Here is a 24,596-nt window from a genome sequence, read left to right as displayed (position 1 = left end):
TTAAATTTCTTGTTAAGAGTCAAAATTTCTCTTCAAGCAGTTTACGATTCAAATCACAATATTATGGACATCTTTATTAAACAACAATATGTTATCAATATCCATATAAGTTTGCATTGATTGTATAATAGGAAATACAAAAAAATTAGTAAAGACAAGTGTAAATGTCTTAAAAAATTATAGTTAACTTGATAGTCAACAAATGTATAGCATATATCTCTTTGTATTTTCAATTGTATAGCTTGTCGATATGCTGATTAATTTTCCGCGTCTTCTTATCCCACAGTGATAGATAATTGTGGATCTTTCCCCGAAGTAGTTACAGTCTTCGACAACAGTTGATTCTGATTTTCTGAATTTCTTAACGTAGGTAGTGCTCTCGCAACGACAGGTACGTTTCCATTTCCCGACCCCAGATTACCGCCTCCACCCACCTAATTGTATAGATGACAAAGTGTTATAATTCTTAGAAATAATTTTTATATTAAATGTTGCTACCATTGCTTTAATTTTATATTTAAATTAAAAGGATAATTGCGCGAAAGTAACTAATTTTGAGAGTTTTATACAATAAAGCCTATAAAATATTTTAGAAACTTTATATCTTTTATCAATTAAGGTTCCTGGTTTCTTTTATATATATATATATATATATATATATATATATATATATATATATATATATATGTGTGTATTTTATCAATTTGTGGAATTAATAATATGGAATTAATAATATATCTAAAGAAAATTTTCATATAAAATATGAAAAAAATTCACACAATTTTTCATTTCTATCCTTATTCTACTGTGACTGGAGAACCAGGGATCTTGAATAGAATAATATGATTAATGTTGTGTATCATAATAACCGGAGTATGACTCGGCGGCGCTGAGTGGACGAGCCTTCCGGTAAGGGAGCCTGTTCTATCCTTTTTCGCTCTCACCCATTCGTGGCCCAGCACCCTTTCAAGAGTGAGCCTGAGAGTAATGTCCGGCTCGAGGATCTGCCGGACGATATTCTTCGCCAACGCGGACACGGTGTCGCGAACGCGAGATCTGAATACCCAGTTGCGCGACATCTGATTCTTGAGGAGTTTACGTAGATTTGCGTCGTCGAACGGCATGGTCGCGTTCAGCATGATGAAAAGGATGATGCCGAGCGACCACACGTCCGCCAATTTCGGATTGTACGGGGTGCCGGCGACGACTTCCGGCGCGGCATAAGCCGCCGAGCCGCAGTATGTCTGGCTGAGGACCCGCCTGCCCTCGTGGTCCACGCAAAACCTGGCAAAACCGAAGTCCGCCAATTTCACATTGAACTTCCGCGAGAGTAGAATGTTCTCACACTTGAGATCCCGATGGGCAATGTTCTTGCTATGCAGATAGTGCAAGCCGGACGCCATTTGACGAAACCAGAGTCGCGACTGTTGCTCCGGCACTATGCCGTTGCTCTTCACGAAGTCCAGGAGATCGCCGTTGTCGGCATAGCGCATGAAGATGAAGACGCGCGGACCGCGCTGCAAGATGCTGTGCACCTGCGCTCGATCGGTTGATTGCGATTAGAATTGAGCAAAATATATTAAATAACGAGAACGATTTACTCGTTTGAAAGTAAATTATTAATCAGTTAATTTTGAAAAAAAAAAAAAGAAAAAGAGAAACGTAACGTATGAGAATTTTCGATATTGCTCCTCATCAAAGACGATTAGATGAATGTTTTTCCGATGTCTTACTTGAATGATATGCGGATTTTCTATCTTTGTTAAAATTTCAAGTTCGCGAGGAAAGAATTTGTCCAAGAAGTCGTGTGGCGCTTTTTCTTTATCAAAGATCTTACAAGCCAGACGCATCTTCTTGGAATTCGTTCCATCGATATATTCTGCCAGATGGACAGTCGCGTAAGAGCCCTGAAAATAATGATCCCGCGTATTATAAAACGTAGAATTTGAAGTCGCAGCATCTCGACAATCGATCAATAAAAGCAGCAAATGCATCGAGCGACCACCAAGATGCGACTCCTCAAAAATTCGAAAGAATGAAAAAAGACAGATCTGATTTCAAGCATAAACGTTCTCTCATACTTTTTATTTAATTTGATTCTTCGTGGAGCCTGTAATAATAAATTAGGAAACAATCGGAAGGTTAAGTGATAGCCCGATAAATTAAAAGGAAGTGCTGCTGCGGAAATGAAGCGGAAATGAAGCAAGAAAAGGAAAGATAAAAAGAAAAAATAGCGAGGTGTTAAAACAAGTAAATGAAGAATGAAGAGGAAACAACCTGTCCAATCTTCTTGCCTATGAGATAGCCTCGCTGCTCAAGAGCGTTCACCTCCGAATTTCGGGGGCTGAGTCGTGTGGCCATGCCAATGATCCTTCATCGATCCTTCATCACTGGCCCTCTCCACCCGATGACGGGTAGTCGACTTTTCGATCGTCTTCTCGTCTCGACACGCGCGTAGAAAACGCTTACAGGATTCACTGGAAATTTCTCTATCTCGCTCTCTTCGTTTTACACGTGTATTTACGCGTGTATTTATTCTTTGGCCTTGGTGGTAATTTCCGTTGACGCGATTTTCGCGATATCCGAAGCATCACCGAGTATCACAACAAAATGGTATCTCGCTGCTACATCTACGCTACCGGCGACAAAGCCGTTCGGTCATTTGAGGCGGCTGCGAACACTAGAATTTTGGACAAGTCCAGGACCAGCTTGTGCCTGGTATGCGACGGGAGAAAGGTAAGGATCCGCGTCTCAATCGAGTGCAGCCATTATACTTGGAAGTGAGAAACAATCAACGCGCAAGATCGACCTGTGTGAATTTCAGATCACTTCTCATTGCTGGAGCCATCTTTTCACTTTGATTCTTCGTTTTTATAAAAATACATATTAATTTATATCTGTTTATTTATATAGAAGTATATGCCGTTAATTTTCTATAAGAGTATTATCTATTTCATTGTGTGATAATTGCATTTTTTTTATAAAAAAGATAAGTTTTAACTGCTTTGTAAATATAGTTATCTACGATCATTTTCAATCGAATTGTTATGTAATTTTATATCCATAAATAAAGAGATGATAAAATAAATAAAAATTAAATTAAAATGAACAAAGATTTCGAAAATGATATAAACATTAAAACACATTTATATATATATATTATGAAATATATAGGAATAATTATTGAACAATATTTTTTATACATACGTTACAAAAATCGTATTTTTATGATTAATTAAAAATAATAGATAATGTAATTATATAATTTTAAATGAGATATATAAACATTACTCACATATAAAAATCTATCTCAAAACTTCTTGCGTATGTTTTATATATATATATATATATAAATAAACTTCATTTTTATCAATGGTTAGTAGCTACGTCCGAAAAGTGTATAAAATTTCGGCTTGTTCGTACAAGTAGGATAAATACACTCTAATTCATCGATTGGTTTCGTTAATTTTGGCTGTTCAAATGGTATACAAAGACTCTTAGCGCCCATTGATAGTGCTCCAGGTTCATCACTAATGTTCTCTCTGTAATAAATGTTTGAATCATACATTTATATAAAATGGAAAAGAAATAATTATTTTTTATATACTATAATTATATCAATATTAAAAAATAATTTTAAATATTTTTCTAGCAAATCTAATTTACATTTAGATTTTTAAATTATTCATACAGAAAATAATTCATAATTGATAAATAGATAAAAATTGCTTCTGGAAACTGATATAGAAGGAAATTTTACCTTGCACTATCCGTTTTAATGTTATCCTCACATTCCGGTTTACCACAGAAAGGCGACAATAATAAATTTTTTTTATTAAGTTCGAGACAAAAATCGCTCCACTTTTCTACCCGTTTAATATGCTCATTTAACTTCGTTCTTGCTCTATAAACAAGTAAATCATCAAATATGTCGTCATTTTATCATTCAAAGATTTTTTGGAACAATACTTACTTTGATAATAATGTATCTTGCACTTCTGTTAGCGTGGAAGCTAACGATGTAATCACGTCACTTCTCTTGACAGTTATTCGTTCAGAATTATCCCTTCGAACAAATATTACTTGATTTCTTTCCATATCTCGAGGACCCAATTCGATTCTTATTGGTACACCTTTCAACTCCCAGTGATTGTATTTCCATCCAGGTGTTCGATTATTTCTAAAATCTCCCTTGACTCTAAATTTACCCTCTTTACTCAACTGATTGACCAATGAAACACATTCGGTTTGAAGTTCCTTTTTCTTTGACTCAGGCATACTTGCAGTTACACCGCAGGGGATTACAACAGCTTGTATAGATGCTACATTTGGGGGTAATACTAAACCTTGATCATCTCCGTGCACCTAAATATGTATCCACATATTCGTTACAGAATATATAATTATAGACATTTTCATATATTTATAAAAGACAATAATGATTGTACTAACCATTATCATGACTCCAATTGTTCGTGTAGTTAAACCCCATGAATTCTGATAAACAAATGTCTTTTCATCTCCATCCGCAATACCTTCTACTTGGATGTTAAACATCTTTGAGAAGTTTTGTCCTAAGTGATGGCTCGTCGCTCCCTGTATCGCACGACCATTAGTCGAAATAAATGCTTCGACGGTGGTGGTGTAATCGCCGCCTGCGAATTTTTCTTTTTCAGTTTTGCGACCTTTAATGACAGGCACCGCCAGCAGGTCCTCGTAAACTCTGGCATACATATCTAAGATGATCAATACTTCCTCCTCCGCTTCCGCCTTCGTTGCGAACGCAGTGTGACCCTCTTGCCACAAAAATTCTCTAGTACGTAAGAAAGGTTTGGGATCTTTAAATTCCCATCTCTGTAAGTAAAAATAATTGGAGTATCTGGAATTAAATTGCATGAAATCTTTTTTCAATCCACGATAATACTTACCACAACGTTGTTCCACTGATTGAGCCTAAGTGGTAACTCGGTGTCTGATCTCAACCATTTAGCATAAGCCGGATACATAACAGTTTCTGAAGTGGGCCGTATGGCTATCGGCTCCGCCAGATCGGACTCGCCACATTTTGTCACCCACGCTACTTCTGGCGCAAAGTCCGATATATGTGCCTTTTCTTTTTCCAATACACCACGGGTAACAAAAATCGGGAAGTAGCATTCTTCAACACCGAGTGCTGTTATCTCCTTGTCAATATACTCCTTTATTATCTTCCAAATCGCGAAAGCCCACGGGCGAAGGATATAACATCCCGATACATCGTAATATTCGATCATTCCGCTCTTTGTGATGACTTGCGAGTACCAATCAAAAAAGTTCTCCTCCTTTTTCGCTTCCAGACCTAATCTCGTCCCCGTTTTACTTGTATCTTCATCTTTACTATTTGTGTTTTTCGCCACTTCTTTCTCTAGAGGTTTTTTTCCGGATTTAAGAATATTCTGCTTTTCCTTTTTTGGTGGTGCTGAGTCTGGAAGTTTCCAATTCCGACCAGTCGCATTTTTATAATCATTTTTCAAGCTCAAGAGAATTTTCTCTTCTTTGGCAATAACGCTTTTCTCGGCTCTCAAAATCTTTAAATATCGCACTGTATCGTTTTGATCAATTATTTTTTCACATATTTTCTCTATGTTTAAATTGTCTTTATTTTCTGGTTTTATATTACTAATTTTAGCATCAATTGGTTTCCAATCCTGACCAGTTATACTTTTATAATCATTTTTCAAACTTAAAAGAACCTTCATTTCATGATCAATAATGCTCTTGTCGGCTTTCAAGCTTTTTAGGTTTCGTGTTTTTTCTCTTTGTTTCGTTATTTCTTCGGATATTTCATCTGCTTTTGAATTGTCTTTGTTTTCTGGCTTTGCATTACTAGCAGCATTAGCATCAATTGGTTTCCAATCCTGACCAGTTGTATTTTTATAGTCGCTTTTCAAGTTTAAGAGAATTTTCACTTCTTGATCAATGATATTCTTTTCGGCTTTCGAGCTTTTCAAATTTCGTATTTTGTCACCTTGCTTTCTTATCTCTTCGGATATTTCATCTGCTTTTGAATTGTCTTTGTTTTCTGGCTTTGCATTATTAGCATTATTAGCATTAGCATCAGTTGGTTTCCAATCCTGACCAGTCGCATTTTTATAATCGCTTTTCAAGTTCAAGAGAATTTTCACTTCTTGATCAATGATATTCTTTTCGGCTTTCGAGCTTTTCAGATTTCGTATTTTGTCACCTTGCTTTCTTATCTCTTCGGATATTTCATCTGCTTTTGAATTGTCTTTGTTTTCTGGCTTTGCATTACTAGCATTATTAGCATTAGCATCAGTTGGTTTCCAATCCTGACCAGTCGCATTTTTATAATCGCTTTTCAAGTTCAAGAGAATTTTCACTTCTTGATCAATGATATTCTTTTCGACTTTCGAACTTTTCAGATTTCGTATTTTGTCACCTTGCTTTCTTATCTCTTCGGATATTTCATCTGCTTTGGAATTGTCTTTGTTTTCTGGCTTTGCATTACTAGCATTATTAGCATTAGCATCAGTTGGTTTCCAATCCTGACCAGTCGCATTTTTATAATCGCTTTTCAAGTTCAAGAGAATTTTCACTTCTTGATCAATGATGCTCTTTTCAGCTTTCGAGCTTTTTAGATTTCGTACTTTATCACCTTGCTTTTTTATCTCTTCGGATATTTTTTCTGCTTTTGAATTGTCTTTGTTTTCTGGCTTTGCATTACTAGCAGCATTAACATCAGTTAGTTTCCAATCCTGACCAGTTGTATTTTTATAGTCGCTTTTCAAGTTTAAGAGAATTTTCACTTCTTGATCAATGATATTCTTTTCGGCTTTCGAGCTTTTCAGATTTCGTATTTTGTCACCTTGCTTTCTTATCTCTTCGGATATTTCATCTGCTTTTGAATTGTTTTTGTTTTCTGGCTTTGCATTACTAGCATTATTAGCATTAGCATCAGTTGGTTTCCAATCCTGACCAGTCGCATTTTTATAGTCGCTTTTCAAGTTCAAGAGAATTTTCACTTCTTGATCAAGGATACTCTTGTCAGCGTTTGAGCTTTTTAAATTTCGAATTTTGTCTCCTTGTTTCTTTATTTCTTCAGATATTTTTTCTACTGTTTCTTTTAAATCCTCTTTTCTTTCCGGTTTTGTATTGCTTATATGTTTTTCCTGAAAATTTTCTCCTTTATTAATGCTTTCAAAGATTATAAATAAATTGCAAATTAATATGCATGTTGTTTTTCGTAATTTTATTAATTAATTTATGTTATACATTTCATAACATTAATTGATTAGAAAATAAGATGTACTAATTTTACCTGTTGATTGCACGATGATACAGCAGGCATCATATGTCCATCAGGTATATGGAATAATATAACAGGTTGTTCTTTTGATGAATAAGGGCTGATTGGTGCATATGGAACATCACAAATAAAAAATCCCTTTCTCTGAAGCTGAATTATCTCTCCCTTCTTCACGCGTTTTAACTCCACTTCACCCAGCATCTGAATTTCTTTCTAAAATAAAAATTTCAACGTATCGTTAGCGATATACAGTATGATCAGTTTACTTGCTTTTAGTTAATGTTATTTACTCTTGTATCCTTGGCAACAAAGTGTTTAAAATCATCGTCTTTGCCCAAAACCGGTACCGTCATAATGTGATTGAAGTACACGGCGTAACATTTTATTGGATTTGATTTTTCTGCATTTACATCAGATTCGGGTAATGATTCTGCCAACCACGTAATTTTAATGGTGTTTCTGTAATTTTTGTCCTCCAAATTTAATCGTGCCTCCACATCTATTATACTCTCGGCATGTTTATTTATTTTCTGTATCATTAAATTGCCCCAGTTGATAAATGTTGCATTCTTTCCTTCAGTTAAACTTTCGGCATCTTTCTTTTCTATCAATATCTTAGGGCCCACTCGTACTCGTTTGGTACCTTTGGACGGATCTTTAGGATGATTTTGTACCGTCAACCATTCTTCTTTGGCATCTACTACATTAACTGGTATCATTCCATAATCCAGTGCAGTATATCTAAAATATAACAGATAAATACAGATACAAATAACAGGTTTAAAAATCAATATCTGCATGCTATTATTATAAAATTCTTAATTGCGTTTCAATTACCTGATTGCAACAGGATCAATGACTTTCTTGTTAAAAGCCCATATTTTATCCCACTCCATAAAGACCACAGATCTGGAACTACCTTGTGCGATGATGAATTGTTTCAAGCCCTCGACGGTCATTCCTCGTCTCAGAATACCTCGCACTGTCGGAAAGCGTGGATCGTCCCATCCATCGACCAAACCTTCATTTACGAACCAAGTTAATTTGCGCTTAGACAGAACAGTGTAAGTCATGTTTAATCGTGAATATTCCCATATATATGGACGACGTAATCCCAGAGCATCGAGAATCCAATAAAATTGAACGTCTCTATCATGATACTCCGTTGTGCGCAAAGTGTGAGTGATGTTCTCAATAGAATCGACAATCGGACAAGCGAAATCATATGTAGGATATACTCTAGTAGAAACAAAAACAGTAAAATTCTGTAATAAAGTTATGATTTTTAGACAATCAAATCGTTTACACAATTCATATTAATGTCTATATTAAACAGCAAGATTATTAACAGCAAGATTTTAATATTAAGATTATTAAATTTATATATATTACTAATAATGTACAAATTAATTAATGAGTTTATTGAAATTAATAAAGCAATATTAAATTTTTTTTAATTATAATTATTTAAATATTTCAAATTAAAAATTAGTAATTAAAACGTATAAAAAATATATTTTATTAAAATGTTGAGATATAAATACTTGTATTTATTTCCAGTACGTGGATGAGGTTCTGGCTTGCAACGATAAATTGTTGGATCACGCATGCATCCGTTCGTTGATTGATAATCAATTTTCGCTCTGACACAATACCGTTGTCCTTCTTCGGTACCTTGTATCATTTCTTGCCATAATTTCTGATTTTCTTCAATGGCTGCAAAAGTAGAATAAATTGCAACCGATTGAAATTGAAAATATACATTTTTTTTCAAAATGTTATTTACAGTTATCTCTATATTTAGACTTTATTCGTTGATCACGTTCTTCTTTCATAATATTCGCTGGTGTACCATCCACATATGCTTTTCCATTCATAATTAATTCATTGCAATACTTTAGTAATACTTCAAAATAATCCGAAGTATGCGTAAAACGATCGGGCTTAATTTGTAGTAATTTTAGATCTTCCAGTATAGCTTCTTCAAATTCTACAGTCTCTTTCGCTGGATTTGTGTCATCAAATCTCATAACAAGTGTTCCTTTAAAAGACTCGGCATAATACTGATTTAAGAGAGCTGCTTTGGCATGACCAATGTGCAGGTAGCCACTTGCTTCTGGGGGGAATCGTACTACTACCTATAGAAAATAAGATGAAAATTTTATAAGAGCTTATAGATCAAATCTACTTGGTAATTGTATAGGGTTGTTAACTCTAATAATTTTGATCTTAATGTATATTGTCAAATTCATCCGAGTAACAATAAAATATTTTAGCCATCACTCATTATTTATTAAAATTATTAATAAATAATATAATTTTATTAATGATTTTTCTAATGAGCAAAGTCATTGAAATTGTCTCCCCCATACTAAATAATTATCATCTGTAATTATTCTATTGTGTAATTTTACTTTGCCCATTTCTGCTCCAGGTAGATCAATAAATTTGCCCTCCTGTTTCCTTGTTTTTGTTTGATTAGGAATGGATTTTTCTTCTTCGGAATTCACATTCTTTGGTTTTGAAACGTGAGAACAGTTTTTCGCAATCATGAGCATTGCATTTTGAATGGCGGAAAGTGATTCTACATGATTGTACCATCTAGTGATGTTACAATAATCTTTTTCATAAGATTTTATGTAATCTCGAGACTGCAAAACGGAAAATACATGAATGTCAGCCAATGTTAGATTTTTGCCAACCAGCCATGTCCGTGTTATTAATATGTTATTCAGATTGTCCAAATGATCTTTGATGTTTTCTTTATTTTGCAAAACCAAAGCGAAAGTTATCCAGTGGTCGATTTCTGTTCTTTCACGGGGACAAGTATTACCTAATAATATATAAATCACATATTCAACAAAGCATATTTTAAATTTAATAAACTAACTTTTATCAGAAAAAAATTCGATTTATTAATAATTTATTAATAATTAAATATTTATTAATAATTAAATGACATCTTAGATTTTTCTACATTATAATAAAAGATTACATACCATACAATGTAGGATTTATACTTCTTGCTAAATATCGATTAATTGCATTATTACATTCTGCTAATAGATTATCATCTTTGTCGTACAAGCAAACATTTGACTTTCCTTTAGTTTCGTTCCAAGATATTATTAAATTTTTTTCATTTTCAGATTTAATTATCTCAGCCACCACCAGTACATCTGTATAAAATTTAAAATCAAGATCAATAATACATGTAAGAATATAATGTTTGTGTTCCTATAACCAGCATAATATCCATAAAAAAAAATTTAATATCTTGTATTTCCATTAATTTATCTAATAAATCCATTAACTTATCTAATAGAAAAAATCAAATAAATAATAATTATTATATCATTTCATTCTAAATAAATTTTATTATATACAAAATTATATTTTTACATTTAATTATGAAATTATTAAATTTATTAAATTTTTTTCCACAATTTTTAAGTATCAACAATTAAAGTAATTCATAAATTACAATACAAGTTACAGTACAATTACAGTAACAAATTAATATTATAAATAAATTTTAATTTTACAACAAAGTCTAATTCATTTTCAATAGTTAAAAATTTGAAAAAAACAATAAGTATTGCATCATTCAAAACAATTGATGATGGTGAATTATGTTGAATAATGCAAAAATTACTGTCCATATTCCTTACAAAGTGGAAGGCACAATCAAATTTTTGAACGAATTTGATTTTCACAATAATTTGTATATTTTTCATATCACATTTAATAAATATTCAATGCGTCAAGTATTGTTATTATCGACAATGTTTTTATTCATCGCATTTAATAAAACATGGAACTGGGATAAATCGGTCGTAATGTACGGCTTAAAGTGACAACGAACAATCATCGACGAACGAAAACGAACGAACGGAAACAAAAAACAAAACTTAAAAAAAAAAAACAAACTAAAAAAACAAAAAAAAGAAATTAAGACATTAGATTTAGCAATTATTTGCCTTCCCTATGTTACACTTGGACGTTTTTAGAAATATGATAAATGGCGAGCTTCAAACCGGAATGATCGTAGAGATTTTACCTAATGAAGGATCGACAGAATCGACGGCGATTCTATGCGCCATTGTCCTTGCACTTTTATCGTAACTTTTATTGCGAAATTAATCCAGCTAAAACGTGCACCGACGAAGGTTAGGAGTTACGTTTCACGCGGCAACATGGAACGTACGGAATACCAGGAAGAAATCAGATCTCCTCTGCCAAAGAGGGAGAGCAAGAAAGAGGGGAGTTTACTATAGGAGGGGATACGAGTTTCTGTGCTACTTTGAAGTTGAATTCATGGACAAATAAGATTATATGGATGGAGCGGAGAGAAGTCTGAGAGCGGACATGCCCGCGATTTAGCCGTAACTTTATTTTGAAGCGCCTCTATGTAATAAAAACGTGAACATTGAACTACATTGAACTACAATGTCCATGATCCTGTAGGTAACATCCACGATTGCGTGGTTCTCATTCGTGCTATGTCCACAATTTTGTTGATTTTGTTCCGTGCTATATATGCAGGAGTTAGTTAAAGAGGGACGATCAATCTCTATCCGTCCTTGTCTCACAAAATCGTGGACATTTAGAACGTAACGATTACAGCATTTAATGAGCTGAGTTATCAAAAGACGTTGTAAAGCCTTGTATTAGTTAGATATTATTCGTACTATTGTCGAATATCTCGTTTGGCACACGTTGTAGATTAAATTTTAATATCAATATTACTATTTATTTTCCGTCATGCATATAAACCTATATTTATTATAATCCTAACACTAATTATATACACTCTAATAATATGTCTTTTCATTATTCTATGAACATGAGAATCTATATATTCTATTATTATCTTTCTCATTTTAATTAGAGGGATATTCACTATATTTATATATTTTGCAAATTTAATTAATAACGAGCAATTATTAACAAACACCCCTTTAATTATCTATTTATCTATTTTACCTTATTATCTTTTTAATACTACTTGTTAGAATTTTCATAATTCAACAACTCATAATTTAACAACTTTAAAAACTGCAACTACTCAGACGCAAATTTCAGACACAATTCAAACTGAAGAAGATACAAAAAGATAAATATCGCGGCCTTCAAAACTGTTTACGTGCCGCGGCTGTACGTGTTGTATGGCAGCGCGCGTCGTGTTTACGTGCGTTCCACGTGTTATCATTTTTTATCTGGCGTTCGTACGAATAGGTAGCGGCGCGTATCGCTCCGCGTTTCCTCATATATCGTATTCTTTCATTGATAAATGATACAAAACGTTGCCAAATATCATGCGAATATAATAGATAAATGCTTATCAACGATTGATTAACTATTCATAAACGTGTCGAAACAATATCTTCTTAATAAGTACGTATATGCATATGTCGCGCGATTTATTTCTTTGAAAAATTTATGACTTTTTGTAAATGATAACCCCCTCCGATAGGTACGGCCTTGACGGAGGGACTGAGTATTCCGAGGGGGGTTTCGCATCCCAAAGAAGAAGCCAACAGTACCTATCGCACCATTATTATTAATGATTCAACAATATTACAAATAATATCTAACTTACGTGAAATAGTTTTTAATAATCGAATATTAAATAATGTATATATGTAGATATTTCATTCAGAGAGTATCGTTTCGCGAATATGCTTGTGAATCGACGACTATTGCGTGTGTTATTAATATATTATTAATAACATTAATATTACCGTTGGATGATATGTGATGCAATTATCGTCGATTTTTAATCAACATTCCACCGCTGATTTGAATGAGTGAATGAACTGCCAGATTAATGATTAATAAGTATATCGAAACGATATACTCTCTAATGAAATATATATACACACGTTATTTAATAATGTTCGGTTATTAAAAGATGTAATTTCGTGTAAGTTAGATATTATTTGTAATATTGTGAAATATTTCGTCGTAGTCATTGATGGGGCTGATTTGAGAAATGTTTACGCGGCGCGTAGCGCACTCCATTGTGTACATACATTCATACATACAGCGAGTCCATGGTGTAACACCATGGGCGAGTCATGTTTATAAGTGATTGACGTGCTATCATTCATTCATCGGCGTTCGTACGGATAAGTCATGGTGCGCGTCGTTCCGCATTTCTTCACATTTTTTTAAACTAAATGTTATTATATCTTACGAAATAAAATATCTTATGTAATAATAAATTACGCTTATTAACTGATATGATTCACGATTCGTAAGCATATCGAAATGAGAATTCTATAACAAGATTTTATATAAATATATTTTATTAGATTATATATAAATATATATTTCGCAACTTATTCCTTTGAAATTCATAACTTTTTGTAAATAATACTCCTCTAATGTGCACGGCCTTGACGTGGCAGAGGGGCTCAGTATTCCGAGGGGTTGTCTAAGCAGTACTATTAATCGGCGAATTAACGCCGATTAACTTGTGCTACTTGGGTATGTACCTCAAAGACGAAGAAGCTAACCAGTACCCGTTGCACTGTTATTAGTAACACTAATATTAACGTTAAGTAATATTACTATTATTAATAACATACTAACACAGCATAGCCACAAGTCGTGAAATGGCTCTTATGTGGTAAATTTAATTAATGCGTTTGACGCATTAATTGTCGATTTTTAACCGACATTCCGCCGCCGATTTAATTATGAATGAACGAACTGCAGCCAGTTCGTCGCGTCGCACGTTTGCTTCGGGAGTGCCGTACGAGTGATCGGACTAAGAGACTTTTCCTCGTCCTGCGAGGGCTCGTTTGAGAAATATCGTAGTTCGAGCCGGTCGAGTCGCACTGTCAAGGGATGCAGGGAGCGCGGGATCTCATTGAGGCGTAGTCGGCTACGTCTTCACGCCACGTGTGCCGCGGTGGTGATGCCGGCTGTGAATGTTACACGCACTCGCTATCGCTTGATGTGTTGTGTTTCGCACGGTTGCAACCTGCATTAAAACGACTGATTGAAAACACGCTCTGTCTTTGACAAGTGGTTCGGTCCCAAGATCGGTAAGATTTCAATCGGCTGACTTGTTTCGTCTTATTCTCTTGATTTTCGACACAGCATTGTCACGAATGAAAGGACTTCTATGTGATGCATTTCACACACTGATGTACGCGATTATATAAGCGCGTATTAGTCTAGAGCGCGCGGACTATTTCTCATTTTCGACACAGTATTGCCACAAGTCGTGGAAGGGCTCATATATGGCGCGTGCGATTATTTAATCGCCAATGACCTTTATTTTCCTTTCTTAATACCTTACTCTTCCCCTTCCTTCAAAACAAATCTTAATCTGACTTGATCAGAGCTTAGTTCGGGCGGTTATTGCGTGTGCCGAGAGGTTGGATCCCAATTGTCCGATTGTCTAGATTGTTAGGCATCGGCGGTGGATACCTTCTCTCTCGTCACATCTTTTAGACGTGATTTCTAAGAAACAAGAGACGTCGGATTCAAGTCAATCGATTCGTCTTCTTCCATTTCGATCCTACCCTTTGCTTGAAGAGTTACCGTGTGTCCCGAAAAGCTCACTGACTCGGGTGCTGACTGGACCGACTGGAACTTGATATTTTCACGGACAGCTAAACGCGGAGTGCCGTCGTATCGTATGCAAGTATCGTGCGAAAAATTTTATTGAAAGTTAGTCCGCGCGCGATTATAATAATTCGCGAGTGTCCTGTGCTGCGAGGACATCCGACGACCCGACACCTTGAGAGGAGGAGGAGGCTTAGGAGAGGCATCGGACACCGGCGGAGCAACCTTGCAGTAAGTATACATTTTTTTGTCAAGATGAAATTATTTCTTTTTTTATTTATTTGGATCACTGAATTTCAATCATTTAAAATTTATAGTTTGGGAAAGAAAAATAATTTAAAGTTTAATATAAATTTGTTTCTATAAAGGTCTTTTTTGAAAATTATTTATTAATTATTAATTATTATTTATTATTATTATTATTATTAATTATTTTTAATTATATTATTAATTAATTTATTTAAAATTATTTATTAATTATTAATTATTAATTAATTAATTATTTTCATAAATATCTAATATATTATATTTCTTCCTCATAACATTTATTTATAATTAGCATCATTTTTTATTTTATCTATTTTTGTTTTGGTTATTTTTAATATTACTTCTTTGTCACTACTACTGGACATGTTCAGTAATTCATTTAATAAAAATATTTTTCCTGCTATTTCTCTTCAGTGCATCGAAGCTCACTGTCAGAAATCTTCAGCATAAGTGAATATCTCCTATACCAGTGAAATTTGCTCAATCGAACATAAATATTACATTACATGATGCTGATTGGATTAATTATTACACAATATAAAAAAGAATGACATTCAAGACTTTTTGATTCAATTTTTAATACTGCTCTCTAATTAGTAGGAACTATTTAAAAAATATTTTGTGCGCCTTTTGAACATCTTGATTTCATATAACTAAAAAATATCTACGATCTACGCACTAAAACAAAAATATATGCAGAACTGATTTCATGATTTATTTATTAATTTATTAATTTAAATATATTTTTTTTTAATTCTACATACTTTTTTTACAACATGGTGTAATTTTTTACAACATGGTATATAGTATGCATTTTTCATTTATTCTTCGTGAGAGGAACAGGAAAGAGAAAAAACAAATGACAATCGTATATTTATTTATTTTAATGCTTTGGTGTACGTATACACTAAATTTAAAAAAAATGTAATTAATTTGAATTAATAATCAGCATTAATTAGATCTTACAAATAGTAAATAATTGAGTTAAAAAATTCATTAACAAAAGACATTTTCAAAAAAAAAATCAGAAATTCGTTATGATTTTTCTGAGTCTTTTCTCTTCCTTTTCATCTGATTACTGAATATCCAAGTAAAGCGGAAAACACTAATACATTTTAAATATTCAAAAAGCGAATAATTCATAGAAATAAGCAAGTTTTCTTGCTTAAAAAAAGCTTTTTGTCATGTGTCACTAAAAATTATCGTTCAAAGAGAGAGACTAGAAGAAGAAAATAGAAAGAGAAAAATTGAAATATATAGATTATATAAAAAATACATAGATAATATTCCGATATATATATATATATATATATATATCAAGTCTCACATTCTAATAAAAATTAGATAGCACAAACATTGATGCTTTTTTAAATTATAAAAGAATAAATATGCATCTTTAATATACTTTTAAAAGTATCTTAAAAAATAAACAGTTAGTATTAAGTATATTAAAAATACATATTTACATGAACAAAAATAGATAAATGCAGTTAAATGTATTAAAAAAATACGTTTACATTGACATATTGATATGAAAGATTAAGAAATTAAAAATAAGATACAATATCGAAATTTTAGCTCGAAAGTTTATAATTTTAATCGTGTCATACATATCTCATTTTATATATGTTATTTATTATAATATTTTTTTATAAAACGAATATTAATATTAGAACAATCAAGCGACTAATCGTAATCATTGCTATTTTTTTTAAAAGATTTTTTTTATATTAAAATAGGTTTTAAATATTTCTTGATTTTAATGTTTTATCAGAGCAATGAATGAAAAGTTGAAAATTCATGTATATTCAATGAAATACTACATGAATATTACATGAAATTAATTCAGAAAATAAAATAAATGCTCGATATTTATAATGTTAAGAATCTTTCAATTAAGTTCATTTTAAAACAATACGTTTTAAAATACTACTCACAACAATGTAATAGTTTTAAAATTGAACATACATTTAAAATTATGCATATGTCAGTATTTAAAAATTTTATATTATATTGTATTTACATACAAAATGACACAACGGATAAACTGAGTAAGAAACTTATATCATTTTATAAATTTTGCAAGTATTAACAATTGTGAAAATCGTAAAATGATACAGAACTCTTCTATTCAGCTCAATTTGTTCCACCTGCACTCCCCACGAGCGCCATATTAATAATTATTAAATACCTTATATATCTGTGTCGATCATTATCGAAATTCAAAATTTTTGACACTCACATACGCACAGAGTTCCTGATTATGTCTTCAGTGAAAATAATTTTCTATTATGACTTTAGTCGAATATATTCCCGTTTTATTCCTTATTCTTGGTTTTGCAGATGATTCGAATACTTATCTTAACAATGTTCTTTATAATTTATCTTTGTCGTCAATTCGTCCAAAAAAGAAATTCCTTTTAATTTTCTCAAATTATATCCCGGCCTCTTCGAAAATATATTTGATTTATACAAGTCAATCGAATCCGTCACGCCGTATAAAGGTATCACCATCCTTAGGCACGCAAGAAATTATAATGTACATTTTGTATTAAAATAAAATAAAATAAAATCATAATTTTATTAAATAAAGAATAGCTTATGCGCGACCGATTCTTATGCAACATTCCAGATAATCAAACCTGTGTAAGCAGTTTTTGAGCAGGGCCAGAAATGTGACAGAATCTACCGATAAGCAATGCGAGTAGATTGATAGCAAAAACCGAGCAGATTCTTTAACGATTTGACGACAGATTAGCAGCAAAAATCAAGCAGATTCTGCAAGAAATTTGGCAGGATCTGGTCGATTTCTTAATCCGCCAATCTGCTAGCACAGCATGACATCAACAGGCTTTATGGATAAATCTCGACGCGGACAGATTGCTATGAATTTGCAATATACAAGTGCAGTATCAAAATTTGGTCGAATTTGCTGCCAACCTACCAATAAATTACTTTTTAAATATCTCAGATATATCCCCAATTTTGTCTGGGATATAAATATACTGCTACGGAATTAATGAATTTGGATAACCAGCGAATTTAAGAAAGTTTGTTACCTTTTTCCCTTTAGTTTATCGAGTTGATCAGTTAAAATTGGTGTTAAAGCAATCGCTGCATGATAGTCACGGAGACCTTCAGATTTTGATAGACATTCGAACGCATCAGTTATCATCGTTTGATTTATCGTAATAACCTCATCGATCAGACAATTTGGTAAATTTTTAAGAGTACAAGCTTTATATTCTGTTACTGATTTAAAGTTTAATTCATTACATAAAGTTGTCCTGTCTCTAACTTCTTTTATCCAAGAATCAACATCAACGACTTGAACTTTCTAAAAGTAAACACGTAAATGTTAATTTATATCTAAAGTGAATATACAATACATTCCTTTTCTAAATTACATTAAATAGAAATATAAAATGATAATATAATCAATTACGAATTGTAAAAAATATCTGTTAACTTACAATAACTTGCACCTTTGGATTACGTGTTTTGATAGCTAAGGTAATACACACTGTTAAATTGCAACCATCAATTGTTGTCGGCAATATCACCGCATCAATATTATTATTTATCTGTTGCATCATTTCTAATCTCATGGTGGCTTGCTTGACCAATAATCATATTGGGATGATCATTTCTAAACGAAAAATAACGTAAATTATTCATGTTATTAATAATTTTAAAAAAAGTTGGAAAAATTATTATCAAAACAATTAATCCTTAGTAATAATAATATTTTATATTTTATTTAATTTTTACATAATAGAAAATGTCTATCACACACTGAGAGTAAACGAGTGAAAATATTATGTTTTTTAAAGAGTATATATTTTATGTTAAATTAAATTTTGAATTAAAAAACGTACAGATCAAGATAAAATAGACCATACAAAATGGCAAGAAATACAGCGAAATTGTGAACTTCCAACATATTGCGACCGTAAGCAATCACATCTATAGGTAAATCTTGATATTGATACAATAATTTATTTCTTTCATATTCATATTTCATTGATTGCGGTATCACTACTATCATTGAAATCTTCAACTTGTATGCATAATGACAAAGAATGGAAGCGAGTTTGCCTCTTGAAATTGTTACTACGCCTCTGTATTTGTACAATGGTGGGAGATTTAACAATGTATAAATCACACCGCGAGTTTTAATACTATTCATATATTGAAAAAGTTCTTTCTTCAGATAAATATTGAAACCCCTGTCAGCAAGCAAGCGTAGGCTCTAAAATAATCATACGTTACTTGTTAAAGATAATTTGTAAAGCCATCCTTTACAATATTTTACATTGTAACCAATGTAATCAATGTAATAATGTGATAATGTGGATTAATTATATAATTTTGCTATAATATGTGACAATTATTTATATTAATGTTGAAATTTTTATTAATTTATTGCACGTAGTTTATGTCAATTTAGTGATCTATTGTTGTTTATTTATTGAAATTATTTATTAATATGTAGAACAACAATTATATTTTTATTTCTTATTATCTTATAACAAGGCGTTTCCTTGATGTAACCTTGCATATTATGCATTACAACATAGATTCTATGATCCGAGAAGAAATTTTGTGAAATTTCAGACAAGAAGGTAAAAGTTGCTTTAAAATCTTTTTCGAGAATGATCTATAAAAAAAACACTAAATTGTCTAATTGCATTTTTTTTACTTTTTTAAATATTTTATAAATGTTTAATTTGCAAATGTTATTTTAAATATTCATTAATAAATTAACAATCAAACGGAAGGAGGAAATTGTTATTGTCGATACATTTTCCAGACTTAATAATTATCCACGATATATACACTGTTAATTATTGAGCAAGAAATATTAAATTTTATTTCTTGTGATTAAATAAAAATTTAAAAAAATCTAAAATTTAAAATACCCATTCGATTTCAGAACTTTCTTGGCGCCGTCTCATGGAACAAACCACATCATAATTAAACGTATGTTTAACGTTACTAATTTTTCTTGTTTCTTCTGTTTCTTTTTCTTCATCATTTTTTTGTTCCTCAGACATTGTAAAAACAGTGAACAGTGAACTAATTGAACGATACACTTCTTTTTTTTTTCTCAGTCAATGAAAAAATAGTGACCATACTAGTTGAATAATGCAGTTTATCTATATAAAAATCTATATGAAAATCAACTACTGAGACTAATTAATCTGCATGGAAGAATAAAGTCAAACCTGATTTAATACCTTTCATAAATCAAACTAATCCGTTTTTCGCAGACAACAAACAGTCTTAATAATAACGATACAATACTTACTCGTCTTTAAAATTTATATTTACTTCCTCCGCGACAGTATGTTATCTTTGTTTATTTTGCAAACAAAATTTAATAAATATTAAGATACACAAGATAAAACAGAAAAATAATTGTATGAGACATATTTCTTTGATCTAATGTTTTTTCTTACATTTTATATAATTTCTACTTTCCAAAAAATTAAATCTTTTTATTTTAATTTAACATTTTCTTTTTTCATATTTATTTTCAGTTTATAAGGGTTATATCTCACGAATTTTACGATAAAAACATGACAGTGCTAATTTCAATAAGTTGTATTGTATATCGTATTGTTATATCGTACTTTGTTTTAATCGTTCTAATCTTTTTTTTAGACTTCAAATGATACATTATTTCAATTTCATATTTTAATACACCAAAAAAAAAAATACTAAATTAAAACTATGTAAAATTCTCAAATGTATTTAAATTAAATAAGAAAATTGTACAATAATTAATAAAAATGAGCACATTAATATCGTTTACTTTTTGATAACGTGACATAGACACTCATTTTCCACTCTTCAGAACGCACAGAAGGGATAACAGATAACAATTGTTTTCGTGTATTTATTTTAATATTTATTTTAATAATTATAATTTATTTTAATATTTTTTAATATACATAACATATTATGTAATATATATGTAATATATATGTAAAGTGCATATATATATATATACATATATATATATATATATATATATATATATATATATATATGTATATGTATATATATATAATGTATGCATGTATAAATATATATACATTATATATATACAATATATATATATATATATATATACATTATATATATATATTATATATATATATATATATTAATTATTATATATTATATGTAATTTTATATATTATATATATATATATATATATATATATATTCAGTTTTAGTTCAAGAACGTCATTATTGAAACAGTCTTCTTTAATAATGTTGATCGAATTCATTTTTTTTTGTGTGATTCTTGTTTTGCAAATGTGTGACTTTTATTTTGCAAATTATCTGGACACTTACAGACATTAGTAATTCTTTATACTTCATCCTTCCTTTGTTGAATTCGTCCAAGAAAGAAATTCATGTCATTCAAACAAGTGAATCGAAGTAATCGAATCCGTCACGCCGTATAGAGGTATTAATATGCTTCCATACGCAAAAAATTATAATTCAAACTTTAAATTTGATTAAAATAAAATTATAATTTTATTAAATAAATAACAGTCTATATATGCATCTTATTGTCATATAACATATAAATACATTACCACAAAATTAATGACTTTAAGTAAGAACCAACGAATTTAAGAAATTTCGTTACCTTTTTCCCTTTAACTCGTCAAGCTGACCAGTTAAAATTGGTACTAAAGCAATCGCTGCATGATAATCACGGAGACCTTCAGATTTTGACAGATATTTTAATGCATTAGTGCTCATTCTTCGATTTATCGTAATAACCTTATCGAACAAGCAATCCGGTAAATTTTCAAGAATACAAGCTTTACGCTCTGTTGCAAATAATGATTTAAAATTTAATTCATTACATAAAGTTGTACTGCTTCTAACTTCTTCTATCCAATAATCAACATCAACGACTTGAACTTCCTAAAAGTTCAAAGTAAACATGTAAACTTTAAATTTATCTAAAGTGAATATATAATAACTACAATTCCATAGCTAAATTACATTAAATAGAAAACGATAATATTCAATTAGCAATTGTAAAAAATATCTTTTACTTACAATAACTTGCACCTTTGAATTATGTTCTTTGATAGCTAGGGCAATACCCGCTGTTAAATTGCAACCATCAATTGTTGTTGGCAATATCACCGCATCAATATTATGTACCTGTTGCATCATTTCTAATCCCATAGTGGCTTGACCAATAATCATATACGGATGATCATTTCTAAACAAAAATATAAATTATATATGAATTATTCAATGAATAATTAAAAAAAAAAATTGAAAACAATTATTAGCATAGCAAAAAATCCTTAAAATAATAATAATATAACTTTACTTATTTTTTATATAATAAAAAATGTCTATCGTATGCTAGGAACAATTGTGTGAAAATATTTTGTTTTTAAAGAATGCATACATTTTATCTTAAATTAGATTTTGAGTTAAAAAACGTACAGATCAAGATAAAATAATTTAGACGAAATGGCAAGGGATACAGCGAATTTGTGAACTTCCAACATATTGCGACCATAAGCGATTACGTTTATAGGTAAATTTTTATATTGAGCCAATAATTTATTTCTTTCATCATTCATTGATTGCGGTATCACTACTATCATTGGAATGTTCAACTTGCATCCATAATGGCAAAGAATGGAAGCGAGGTTGCCTCTTGAAATTGTTACTACGCCTGTATTTTTATAGAATGGTGGGAGATTTAGCAATGTGTAAATCACACCGCGAGTTTTAATACTATTCATACGTTGAAAAAGTTCTTTCTTTAGGTAGATATTGAAACCCCTGTCAGCAAGCAAACGTAGGCTCTAAAATAATCATACGTTACTTGTTAAAGATAGTTTGTGAAGCTATTCCTCACAGTATTTTACATTATAATGTGGATCAATTACATAATATTGCTATAATATGTAACAATTATTTACGTTAATGTTAACATTTTTATTAATTTATTGCATGTAGTTTATATCATTTAAATCATTTATTAATATATAGAATAACAATTATATTTAATATATTGTTTTATTACCTTGTCACAAGGTGTTTTCGTTATATTGTTTATCATTTTACACATTCCAATATGGATTTTATCATATGAGAAGAAATCTTCACTGATCAATGTTGTTTTGAGACCTTTTACAATAATGATCTATAAAAAATATTCAACTTATTTAAATACATCAGAAAAATAACATTTTTATGATTTTATTAAATATTTTATAAATATGATTATTATTTGTTGATACGTTTTTTTATTTATATATTTTCCAGAATTAATGATTATTCATATTATATTGTACATAATATACTGTTATGTATTGCAAGAAAATATTAAATTTTATTTATTATGATCAAATAAAAATTTAAAAAATCTAAAATTTAAAATACCCATTTAGTTTTAGAACATTTTTGGCGCCGTCTCATGGGACAAGTCACATTATAATTAAACGTACAGATTACACCACTAGTCATTTTATCCTCTTTTCTTTATTTCTTCTTTTTCACTTTGTTTCCGTTTCTTAGACAATAAATAGCGATGGATTTACTAACTGAATAATGCATTAGATTTATACGTATACATATATATATCCATATATGTATATATGAAAATCAGTTATAATGGGACTACACAATTAATCTACGTAGAAGACTAAAGTCAAACTTGGTTTAATATCTTTCATAAACTAATCCCTTTTTCGCAGACAACAAACAGTCTTAATAATAACGATACAGTACTTACTCGTCTTTAAAATTTATTTATATTTACTTCCTCCGCGACAGTTATGTTGTCTTTATTTATTTTGCAATCAAAACAAAATTTAATAAATATCAAGATACACAAGCTAAAACAGAAAAATAATTGTATGAGACATATTTCTTTGATCTAATGTTTTTTCTTACATTTTACATAATTTCTACTTTCCAAGAAATTAAATCTTTTTATTTTAATTTAACATTTTTTTTCATATTTATTTTCAGTTTATATCTCATGAATTTTACTATAAAAACATGACAGTGCTAATTTCAATAAGTTTTATTGTATATATTGTTATATCGTACTTTGTTTTAATCGTTCTAATCTTTTTTTTAGACTTCAAATGATAAATTATTTTAATTTCATATTTTAATACATTTACAAAAAGATACTAAATTAAAACTATGTAAAATTCTCGAATGTATTTAAATTAAATAAGAAAATTGTGCAATATTTAATAAAAATGAGTATATTATTAAATACCGTTTATTTTTTGATAACATGACATAGAAATTAATTTTTCATTTATTCTTCAGAACGCACAGAAAGGATAACAGATAACAATCGTTTTCGTGTATCAATATATTTTAATATTATTTAGTATACAACATACTATGTAATACATGTGTAATATGC

The 24,596-nt window shown here is 30.5% G+C and overlaps 3 protein-coding genes and 1 pseudogene across 5 annotated transcripts; all 4 read right to left on the bottom strand.

Annotated features, from left to right (window-relative positions):
- Window positions 1–56: 56 nt before the first annotated feature.
- On the bottom strand, window positions 57–2,983 carry Tssk (Testis-specific serine/threonine kinase). Of its 2 annotated transcripts, XM_011639953.2 has the most exons (4): window positions 2,278–2,983; window positions 1,734–1,907; window positions 870–1,535; window positions 57–434 (listed from the first exon to the last, which is right to left on the bottom strand). In XM_011639953.2, exons 1-4 carry the CDS (start codon window positions 2,359–2,361, stop codon window positions 276–278), a joined length of 1,083 nt encoding a protein of 360 aa, XP_011638255.1. In that variant the 5' UTR covers window positions 2,362–2,983; the 3' UTR covers window positions 57–275. The 2 variants fall into 2 exon arrangements, with proteins under 2 accessions (XP_011638255.1, XP_088933197.1); XM_089077071.1 differs by having other exon boundaries at window positions 1,734–2,983.
- A 146-nt stretch (window positions 2,984–3,129) lies between these two features.
- On the bottom strand, window positions 3,130–11,696 carry GluProRS (Glutamyl-prolyl-tRNA synthetase). The gene is made up of 13 exons (XM_089077065.1): window positions 11,367–11,696; window positions 10,306–10,485; window positions 9,721–10,139; window positions 9,093–9,444; window positions 8,851–9,022; window positions 8,144–8,545; window positions 7,597–8,047; window positions 7,319–7,519; window positions 4,929–7,169; window positions 4,453–4,854; window positions 3,974–4,365; window positions 3,761–3,904; window positions 3,130–3,542 (listed from the first exon to the last, which is right to left on the bottom strand). Exons 1-13 carry the CDS (start codon window positions 11,407–11,409, stop codon window positions 3,377–3,379), a joined length of 5,565 nt encoding a protein of 1,854 aa, XP_088933191.1. The 5' UTR covers window positions 11,410–11,696; the 3' UTR covers window positions 3,130–3,376.
- A 6,112-nt stretch (window positions 11,697–17,808) lies between these two features.
- On the bottom strand, window positions 17,809–21,068 carry LOC148936630 (uncharacterized; annotated as a pseudogene). Its single transcript, XR_016139050.1, has 4 exons — window positions 20,077–21,068; window positions 19,029–19,406; window positions 18,628–18,874; window positions 17,809–18,491 (listed from the first exon to the last, which is right to left on the bottom strand). The product of XR_016139050.1 is annotated as an uncharacterized LOC148936630 (transcript).
- Window positions 21,069–21,394: 326 nt separating this feature from the next.
- Window positions 21,395–24,431, bottom strand: LOC105428154 (uncharacterized). Its single transcript, XM_089076507.1, has 6 exons — window positions 23,594–24,431; window positions 23,235–23,354; window positions 22,646–23,013; window positions 22,244–22,412; window positions 21,822–22,105; window positions 21,395–21,646 (listed from the first exon to the last, which is right to left on the bottom strand). Exons 1-6 carry the CDS (start codon window positions 23,675–23,677, stop codon window positions 21,586–21,588), a joined length of 1,086 nt encoding a protein of 361 aa, XP_088932633.1. The 5' UTR covers window positions 23,678–24,431; the 3' UTR covers window positions 21,395–21,585.
- Window positions 24,432–24,596: the final 165 nt, after the last annotated feature.

This window comes from Pogonomyrmex barbatus, unplaced genomic scaffold (assembly GCF_055798465.1).
Source record: "Pogonomyrmex barbatus isolate J1 unplaced genomic scaffold, ASM5579846v1 scaffold2, whole genome shotgun sequence".
Taxonomy (NCBI): domain Eukaryota; kingdom Metazoa; phylum Arthropoda; class Insecta; order Hymenoptera; family Formicidae; genus Pogonomyrmex; species Pogonomyrmex barbatus.
The sequence above is the reverse complement of the archived record's forward strand: the minus strand, read 5'-3'. Positions and strand labels throughout refer to the sequence as shown.